Consider the following 10,742-nt stretch of genomic DNA (forward strand, 5'->3'; position numbering starts at 1 on the left):
AAGATCAACTTGCTTTGTTGGAAAAGGCTCTTGAAGGCCAATTTCTCATCTCCAGCTTCTTCCATTGGTGCTTATTGACCAGTATTAAGAGGGCCAAGCCAAGGGTAAAGCTAGGGTGGAAGAAGCCACAAGCTAACCGCAAAGAGCAGAGATAAAGAAATATGTGTGCCTGGCTGACATGGCTCAGTGGTTGAGCGTTAACCTATGAACCAAGAGGTCACATGCCGAGGTTGTGAGCTCAATCCCGAGTGGGAGGCATGCAGGAGGCAGCTGATCAATAACTCTCTCTCTCTCAACAATGTTTCTATCTCTCTCCTTCTCCCTTCCTCTCTGAAATCAATAAAAATGTATATATTTTTTAAAGAAACATGTGGCTTGCCTCTGAGCACACAACAGCCTGACTGAAAATGGATTCATTTTTGTTTCCAATGGTTATTAAAACAGGCAACACATGAATACGCTAAAACAAACTGAAGGTCAAGCAATACAAAGTACTAGGCTTCCTTTCCACCTTCAGAGGCAGCCTGGTTCTTGGGCTCCTACAAAAGAGGGGTCTATGCATTTATAATGGACAAGGTTTATAATGCCTTCAGCTTCTTGGCTTCTCAGGACTGTGAGGTGGCCCATACCCAAGGTCTGGCCACAGGGATGAGTCAGAAATGTGGGGAATACAGAGTTAAATCAGGGAGAATGCTCCAGGCTGGTGAACACAGAGCCCCGCCCTGTTGGCCACCTTCTGTGTGCTGGGACTGCTGGCTGTGGACAGGGGAGGGGGAGCCGGAACTTCACTAGGCACTGCACATCTTTTGCAGAGGAGCAAAGTATGTAGTGAGCATGGAAGGCAGATGAGAGATTCTGGAAAATTCCAAGGAGGTAAATATATTTTTATTGATTTCAGAGAGGGAAGGGGAGGGAGAGGGAGATAGAAACATCAAGGATGAAAGAGAATAATTGATTGGCTTCCTCCTGCATACTCCTCATTGGGGATGGAGCCCACAACTCAGGTATGTGCTCTTGACCAGAATCGAACGCAGGATCCTTCAGTCTGAAGGCCCATGCTCTACCCACTGAACCAAACCAGCTAGGGCCCAAGGAGGTTTTACTTACTCACAAGGCGGGTTGGGCCAGCTGGTTAGGATTTCCTTGCTGGGGAGCTGGGCAGAGTGCTACCTGGGGTGTCTAGGGCAGTGCCTCTGTGGTGAGGAGAGAAGTTTTTAAACGTCTGCCTTCCTAAAACTACTCTCCCTGCATCTCAGAAGCACCCAGCTGGTGTGTATCCTCCGGAATAGCAAATCCAGTTATTTGTCTCCTATTCTCTGATATATTTATAAAGTAATGAATGGTCCATTAACTAAGTTCAGGCCTCTGTCTTTCTGCAGCCACCTCTTCACTTGCACTCCTCAGCAGGAGGTTGTTGACGTGGGCTGCAGCCTTCCAGCCTCAATTCCCCTCCCTTCGCCACCTCCCCTACTCTTCTCCCTCTCCCGCTCCTCCCCGGGTTATTTGGGAGATTAGAGTTCATTAATTAAATCCTGTGCTTAGATCGAACTGTAACATTATTCCAATCACATTTATCTTGCAGGCGGTGGAGGAGATGGCAGCCTCGCTGGAAACGCGCGGGGGAGCTTGAGCCCGCAGCCCGAGACGCACAGCGCTGCGCACTCCCTCTCCGCGCCGCAGCGCAGACCCTCCATCTTCCGGCTCAGCTTCCCCGCCCGCTCACCCCAGCCTTGAGGGTCCCATTTCTCTCTGGGGCCCTGGCCCACCCCCATACCTCCTCCTGCCTCTGTGGCTCCCCGACCCGGTCCCCTCCCCCCAACCCCCGCCACACACGCTAACACGCGCGCGAGAACACACACGCCTGACACGCCAGCGAGCTGCTGGCTGCTCAATGGACCGATTTCCCCGCTGTTCCTGATCCCAGCCCAGCCCAGCCCAGCCCGGGATGAGAAATTGCAAAATGGCCCGGGTCGCCAGTGTGCTGGGGCTGGTCATGCTCAGTGTTGCCCTGCTGATTTTATCGCTCATCAGCTACGTATCCCTGAAAAAGGAGAACATCTTCACCACTTCCAAGTACGCCAGCCCGGGGGCGCCCCGAATGTACATGCTCCACGCGGGATTCCGGTGAGTGAGGGCCTCTGAGCGCCCTCGGGCATCTGGTATATGGGGGAGGGGGAGGGCAATGAGGTGGGTGTTTGGGGTTCTCTGAGATACCTTGGGCAAGATAAACTTCGTGGTCCTTCCACTCCCCTCTCCGATTCTGCCTCCTCCCTTTTGTTTTTTAACCCAACGCCCCTAAACTCTGTTGTACTAATCGATGTGATCGCATTTCTTGTATTCTTCCTCGGCACCCCTTCCCCCATTTCCAAAATGAGGGTAGGGTTTAAGGAGAATGGTGGTGGAGAGAGAAGCACTGTGTGTGTTTGGGGGCAGGGGGAGGTGAACCGGGAGATGGACGTGGGTGAGGTGAGTGCCTTCCCTGGGCCCTGTCCACAGACTCCGAGGCTGGGCTCTGGGCAGTCCAGAGGCGATTTAATGGCGCAGGCGCCGCACTCCCCTTGTAACCTCCTCCACTCCCATCCCTCACCGCCCATACACCATCAAATGCCGTTGTGCAGGTCTGTTCTCACCAAGTCCCTGGGGTATTTTACCTTGATCCTTTAACCCAGGCTGCCACCCTTCCCCCTGGCGCCCCACCCCCACCTCCACCTTCCCCGGGATTTCTGCAATTTCCCCGCCCTCCTAAGGGCCTTCTACCCTCGCCCCAGATCTAAGCCACAGCCTGGCGCCAGGCTAGACTGGGCAGGGGCAGGCTCCAGGCGCTGCTTGACACCCTACCTTTGACCCCTAGAAGTTCTCACAGCATGGCCTCCTGTTAGGGGGGGTGGCAAATACAAGCTGCCACTCTGTGGTCCAAGCAGGGCCTTAGAAGTGCAAACCCTAGAGAAGCCCAGCCGAGCCGGTAGCTTCTGGGGTCCCCAGTCAGAGACTGGGAGTGAAGTCGGACCTAAACTCGGGAAGGAAGAGGTTAAGGCAGCAGCCACCCCCAGCCTTCCCCTAGGTCTCGGGAGACCTCAGCCCTTTCCCCAAAATTCAATTCGCCAGGGCAGCCTCCGGCGTGGCGCGGCGCTGTCCGCGGTGCTGACTCCTGGTCCTCACCGCTCATCAGCCTTGCGCCCGAGCCGGTGCCCGCCCCTGCTCTCCTCTCCGCCAGACCGCCATTTTATGGTCTCTCCCGGACCCACAGGGATGGACAATGGAGACGGAATTCCCTAGTTCTTTTTCTTCCTCCCGGGTGTGTGTGGGGAGCAGAGAGTGAACCAAATGAGAGGGGGCCCTGTGGTGGGATGGAGCCCGCGTGTGCGCCAGCCCTCCGCCCCCAGCCGGCGGGGCGTTAATGGCTCCCTTGGCTTCCCCAGCTGAGGCCAGCGTGTCTATCTGTACTCATACTCCTCTCCAGGTCACAATTTGCGCTGAAGTTTCTAAATCCGTCATTTGTGCCCATTACGAATTCTCTGACTCACGAACTTCAAGACAAACCTTCTAAGTGGACATTTAATCGGACAGCGTTTTTACATCAAAGGTAGGCTAGGGGGAAAAGGTCCAAAAGGTATTTTTGAATTCTGGAGCTCAAAAAAGAAAACAAAACAAAATAATCAAACAAAAAAATTCTGTCCCCCACCCAGAGATGTATTTATATTGCCTTCTTGGCCTGAGTGTACAAAGGCTGATTGGGAACCCTTTTTTATGTATGCAGTGCCCTCTCATAAAAAGAAAACATCAGGAAGGCCAATTTGAATGGGAGAAAAAAGGTATTTCTAATAGCCTCCATAACTTGGGCTTAGTTGAGCACCATGATTTATAGTTAACGTGCATGGCTGCCAAAGCCATCTATTTTTTAAGTTAATTGTAAATGCGTTTTCATTCCCCCACTGGAAAAAAAAAAAAACATGCTTAAATAAAATAGTATTGTCTCAGTGAAATAACCAGAAAATACTGTAATTCATCCCTGTCAGATTACTAGTGAAAATTTTGGCCCCAATATATGCAGGTGCTTAAGAATGGTTTTGTCTGCTTGTTTTCATTAAACTTTGACAGCTTTTAATATATTAAAATATTAAAATATTTTAATAAAAGCTACCCAACATCATTCTTATGCATTGTCTTGCAGCAGCCTCCTTTATACAGTAGATGAAGGAGCTGATGTGGTATAGGGTTAGCAGTTGAGGTTTTGGTTTGGGGTTGTTTTTGTTTTTGAGGTGGGGAGGAAGGATTAGATTTATTCAAATTTATTTATTCTCCTCAGAGACTCTGGTCTACTTTTAGCAACCCCAGATAAATCATTACTCCTCCCTTCTTAGTGGGATTATTATGCTGCTAAATGGGACGTAGGCCATCTAGTGTATTCATTAGGGGTGGGAACACTTATTTTAAATTCTTATTTTACCCGTCTATTTAGGGGATTGTGTTTTGGTCAGAGCATTTCTAGTTATTGCCTCTTTCTTTTTTAACTTAATGACAGATTTAAAGCAAATTTAATAGATATCCAATTTTCTTTAAAAGTCGACATACTTTTTTTGACATAATCATGTGATCATGATTAAAACTTTTAAAACACTTTAATTAGAAATTAATCTATGATAATAATTGATTAACTCTAAAACCCAAGAAGTGCCTTTTTTTAACCATTGGGTTTTTAATACAATATTAATTGTATAGAAAACTTTAATGGGTAGAACACATTATTCCTTTTCCCAAAACATATTTTTAATTCAATAAAAATATTCTTCACACACTAGGCCATGTGACCCAAATAACCAGCCAGAACAATATTTCTTTCTCAAAACTTCCCTCCTTTCAATCCATGTATTAGATAATCTTTAATTAATTTTCCCAGCATCATTTTAAACTTACTTTTACCTTTGTAACAACTTGTACTAGTAAAGAGCAGTACTGATAACTTTGGAAGTTTTGTATTAAAGCTTTCAGTTTATGTTGCTCTGTACTTTGACAAATGAAGTAATTTTTAAAAATAAAGTTCTAGGTAAAGCAATGATATGCAAAGCATTTAGTTTCAATCCTGCTATTTTTTAATGCAAAAAAAAAACAAAACAAAGAAAATTCAATGTGATTTCCTAGAATTGTAGAATCTTATAGCAAAGTAACATGTTACTCAGCTCTCTTAAATATTTTAAATAGATGGGACTTTAAGAGATGCTTAATTTTACTAAAAGCTCAACATGAAAGCAACCTGAAATTAGTACTAAGTATCACCTTCGCCTTGTTTATTCTCTGAATTCTTAGAATAATCACACTTTTCCAGGATTTGCAATAGCCTCTTCTTCTGAGGATTAGGTATCTCCAACTAAATTGTGTTTCTATATAATCAAGTAGAAAAATATTCCTGTTTCATTATTCAAAGGACCTTAATGAGATTATCATCTCATTTCTATTAAATATTCAACTACACCCACTTCCATCACCATTTTCATATTTTAATAATAGATAGTACTATACTGACTCATATCCAGTTGGCTCTTATTTGTACACCAGTGATATTTTATATTCCTTGAACACTGCAGACCAACAGCAAACAAGTAGTCCCTAATTACAAACTCTAAGTCACCGATGTGTGTGCATTAATGTGAGCTCCTTGGGGCCTGTGTCAATTGTCTCCCCGTCTTTCTGACATAGTTTAACCTGTGCCTTCCCCTTAATCAAATATACTCTTCATGCAGAGCAGAAAACCAAAGAATGGCAGCAAAAACTGTAAGTTACAACACTTACAAGCCTCGAAGGATTACATTCACAAATTGACTGAGAGATTAACATGTCTGTAGATTCTGAAACAGTCTCCCCTCAAAGACCACAATTATTATGAATGTGTAATCTTTCTTGGATTCAATGTGCCTATGATTCTTGTCTGAATGAAAAGGCAGCATAAGACATAAGATGGAAAAATCAATTTTGAATGGGATGTATTTAATGAATTTCTTTTTATTTTAGGCAAGAAATTCTTCAGCATGTCGATGTAATAAAAAATTTTTCTTTGACCAAGAATAGTGTTCGGATCGGACAACTGATGCACTATGATTATTCCAACCATAAATATGTTTTCTCTATTAGCAATAACTTCCGATCACTGCTTCCAGATGTGTCACCCATTGTGAATAAGCATTATAATGTCTGTGCTGTGGTTGGAAATAGTGGGATCCTGACAGGGAGCCGGTGTGGACAAGAAATAGATAAGTCAGATTTTGTTTTTCGTTGCAATTTCGCCCCTACGGAGGCTTTCCAAAGAGATGTTGGAAGGAAAACCAACCTTACCACCTTCAACCCCAGCATCCTGGAAAAATATTACAACAATCTTTTGACCATTCAGGACCGTAACAACTTTTTCCTCAGTTTAAAAAAGCTCGATGGGGCCATTCTTTGGATCCCTGCATTTTTCTTCCACACTTCAGCAACTGTTACCAGGACATTAGTTGACTTTTTTGTTGAACACAGAGGTCAGTTAAAAGTCCAGTTGGCTTGGCCTGGGAATATAATGCAACATGTCAACAGGTGTGTATATTTTATTGCCTTTAACTCATACCCCACCAGATGGCAAATCAATATTGTAATCTCTTGGGGGTGGGAACTACTGGATTAGTTCATTGTGGTTAGCTTAGTACTTTAGGGCAAACTCCTGTGTTTTGTAATGAATGAATGAACCATTCTAGGTAAGAAGTTCAATCTCCTACCCCTAGTTGGTCATCAAGTGCCAAATGGGGGGCGGGGGATTGGTGGTTCATCATCCTACTGTCTCTATTCTTTGTCCTCTACCTTAGTGGTAAGCCCCCCAATCAGTCATGAATCATCACAGATCAAGAATTTTCTTTAAATGAGTAGCTATGGCCTAATAATGCCAACTGCAAAATTAGACAAATCAAGTATTTTTTTAAAGATGCAATTGACTTAAAATACTCTTTTTTATTTGATATCTGGATGTTTTATAGATGTCCAAAATAGATAAACACATAGATAAATCATAAATTGCATAATCTGCCTTTGTAATTCAGGATTTGAATGACAAAATATGTGAATAGTATTTTATGGGCTCCTTGCTCCCTTGTAATTTGATAGACAGATTGACCAGAAATGCAATATTTTCATCTAGTCTGATGACTCTTAACTCTGGCTGTACATTGGAATCATTTGGATAACTTTTTTAAGATACTGTTGCCTAGGCTCTACTTCAAGAGATTCTATTATAATTGGTCTGGTGGAGGAGGAGGGTAGGGGCAGGTACTTGGTATGTCTTAATAACTCCCCAGATGATTCTAACATGCAGTCAGAATTGGAAACCACTAATCCAGGGGTATTTTATAAAGCAGCATTAATTGTAGTATTTTTTTCTTTACACCATCTGAGGAAATTGACTCAACTCTAATTTACCCATATGCAAGTAGCCCAAATGTACTAACATGCTGTCCAGATACTACTACAAGTTACAGTGGGCTCTTGGAGGCCTGGTGAAAACAGGGAATTCCAAAGACTTTTATCTCACAGTAGATTTTCCCATCCTGTAGTCCGCTAAAGTTTTCCAAATTTAAGATCTGTTTAGCTCACCTCTCATAGAAGGAAGAATAATCGTCTAATGAACTGGTATGTATCTAACAGGTAGGGTGACACCATCATTTAAAGTCCAAACTAGAACCTTTTGTTTGAGAGAAAGAGAACATTACAAGGACTGTTCCAGTTTTCCAGGTTGTATGGTTTTGCAGCCCACACAAGAGGTAATGCAGCCCAACTCCTAAGTTTAAAGATGAATTAACCAAGGTACAAAGAACACGAGTTATTTACCCAATGTAACTGTCCAAAAAGGGGCAGAACCAAAATGAGAAGCTGGCCTCTCCTGTGATCTTTTGACCTCATCATTTTGCTCCTCTCTTGGCTCTATTTAAATTCACCAGAACCAAAAGAATTGTCACTAGTCATTCTAACTCCTATAAGTTAGAATATTAAAACCAAGATTGAACATTTACATTTCAACTGGTATGATAAAGGATTATCTTTAAAGCCTTCAAGTTGTGAAGAAGGCGCTCTATATGCTTAGAAAGTTCAGGAAACTGGCCTTTGTGGCCTGCCCTGCCCCACCTTTCACAAGGTCCAGAGAATTAGCCATAGTGTTCCACAGCCACTCAGGCTTGAACCAGATGCACTGATTCAATGAAAACTTGAACAAAATACAGTCCATAGAAACTGATTCATGAACAGTTTAATTCTGCTACACAGCCAATGATATAAATACACACATACACACACACACACACACACACACACACCACAGCAGTCTCAAATATTTGGCATTGTAGGAAGAAAGGCTTCAGAATACTATCTAAATATGGAAGGAATAAGAACCATAATTTAGCTTTTTTTAAGTTAAGAAAGTATTTACGGTATATATATATATATATATTTTAGGTCCTGACATGCTAAAGATGGACTTGGGAAGCTCTAGTTAGAAAACAAAGAAGCAGGGGATATGAGTTTTTACAAGAGAGTATTAAAAAATAAGGTCCCACAATCTTTCCAACCCAAAAAGCAAGATTTAACCTTTGGGAAAGGAAGTGACATAAGAGATCCCTTTAGAGTAAATAACCCCTTCCCACTCCCAAGCTCCCCTTGTGTATGAGGAGCATAGTCACTCTCACCGGTGGGCCTCTGTGCTGTCACCACTGAGTCAGAGCCACCACTCTCTAGCCCTAGAGTCTAGGCCAACCCAGAGGCAGGGTGGGCTTCCAACATGTGCAGCCTTGTGATTCACACAGAAGCCCGTTTTTAGAAGGGCCCGGCACTTGGTTTAATAATCTGCTACTACACTCTTGAAATTCTCAATACATTTTGAAATGAGGACCTACATTTTCATTTTGCTCCTGGTCTCACAAATTATGTAGCTAGTCCTGCCCAGAGGTGTTTTATAGTCTAAAAGATAGATTCAAAGCAAGTAGTATCAAAGTTGCTTGGATAAATTGACCTCCCAGCCCCATCAAATGACCTCTGACTGAAACTTTCAACACTGGCCACTGAATCCACCTATACTTATTGTTCCACAGGTACTGGAAAAACAAACATTTGTCGCCCAAACGGCTGAGCACTGGTATTCTTATGTACACCCTTGCATCAGCAATATGTGAAGAGATCCACTTGTATGGATTTTGGCCTTTTGGATTTGACCCCAACACAAGGGAAGATCTTCCATACCATTACTATGACAAAAAAGGAACCAAATTTACCACCAAGTGGCAGGAGTCCCACCAGCTGCCTGCTGAGTTTCAGCTGCTGTACCGAATGCATGGGGAAGGGCTCACGAAGCTGACTCTGTCACACTGTGCCTAAGAACTCTGAACAGAAAGTGCCAAATGGTGGTTTAAAAAGTGCCCCAAATCAAATTGAATAGTCATCAGGATAGAACCCTAGAGAATTTCTTATAAGGACTGTCTGCCATTTAAAAGAAAAGATGTCTCCTCTCCCTCTGTTGCACTGCTCTCTTAAGGGTCTTAGCAGGACAGATGCATTGAAGCCACATGATTAAAACTTGATTGATAAATGGAATGTTGCATTTGGAACCATGCTGCTAACAAATGGTTTGACGTATTTTCATGTTTGTATTTTAATAATAAACTGCCTCCCATTTTTATGAGGACTGGAGCTGGAGTTTCTGCAGCTTTGCTCAAGATATAGTGCTCATAATGAGAGGCCTCTAGTCAACTTGGGCAGGATTTCATTTTTTCCTGTGTGGGATCGGACTCTTCAAAATGGAAACATAAAAAGTTGTTATGCATATCTCATCTCTCCATCTCTATCCCCCTCTTTCCCTCTCTCCCTCTATCTCTATGTCTCTCCTTTTCCCCATTGCCATGGAGTGTAATAATTTGCTAGGAATCATAGTGAATTCATTTTGCTTGCATATGTTGCATCTGTATTTGATGTGTCCAAGGCTCTGGGTAACTTTGATGTTTCATGACAAACTGAGCAAATCATGATGGATCTCATTACGATCACTTAGATAAGAAGTGCTCTTATTAAGTTCTCACTATCCAGACAGTCTTTCTACAGCAGAGTGGTCCCTCTGTGGCGAGTAGCATATAATGCTGTGCATCTTTTACTATTACAGAGAAAGCCTATGTCTTGGGTGGCATGGCCACTTGTCATGAGTGCTATTATGTCAAATCGTTCTGTTGCCACATCTGCAAGGGCATTCCAGCCTGGGTTTAGTGCCTCTCACAATCCCAATTCAAGCACTGGGCTGGGAATACTCTCAGAATATAGAAGCAATGAGTCAACTTAAGAGCCTGGGACATAGACAAAGAAGAATGCTTAGAAGTTGTCATGGATCCCGTATACCTTAAAGTGTTGTAGCCGTGTTGCCCATTCAGAGCCTATGAGAACCAGCAAGATTCGAGCAGAGTAGAAGCTTCAAGGTTTGCCAGGCCCCCATATGAACAGTGCTCAGGTGAGGTCAACTTCACCATCATTGTGTCCACCAGCACTGCTCCAGACCCATTTTCTCTCTTCAAGACAATTGTAGACACTGGATATTCCCCCTTCCCACTGAAATCAGATCTAAACATCTACAAATTAAGTATTTCAAAATGAAAAGCCATTGTACAGTGGCAAAATCTGGTACTAAATAACTCTTGGAATTTGAGATGTACAGACTTGCCATGAAATTAGTGGGCCATTCTCTTTTTCATTAT

General features: G+C 43.3%; 1 protein-coding gene across 1 annotated transcript; it reads left to right on the forward strand.

Moving 5' to 3' along the window:
- Positions 1-1,945: 1,945 nt before the first annotated feature.
- On the forward strand, positions 1,946-9,381 carry ST8SIA3 (ST8 alpha-N-acetyl-neuraminide alpha-2,8-sialyltransferase 3; the record flags this gene model as incomplete). The annotated part of the gene is made up of 4 exons (XM_079783816.1): positions 1,946-2,124; positions 3,461-3,583; positions 6,007-6,564; positions 9,099-9,381. 4 exons carry the CDS (start codon positions 1,946-1,948, stop codon positions 9,379-9,381), a joined length of 1,143 nt encoding a protein of 380 aa, XP_079639942.1.
- Positions 9,382-10,742: the final 1,361 nt, after the last annotated feature.

This window comes from Cnephaeus nilssonii (assembly GCF_951640355.1).
Source record: "Cnephaeus nilssonii genome assembly, chromosome: 11".
In the NCBI taxonomy this organism is placed as follows: Eukaryota; Metazoa; Chordata; class Mammalia; order Chiroptera; family Vespertilionidae; genus Cnephaeus; species Cnephaeus nilssonii.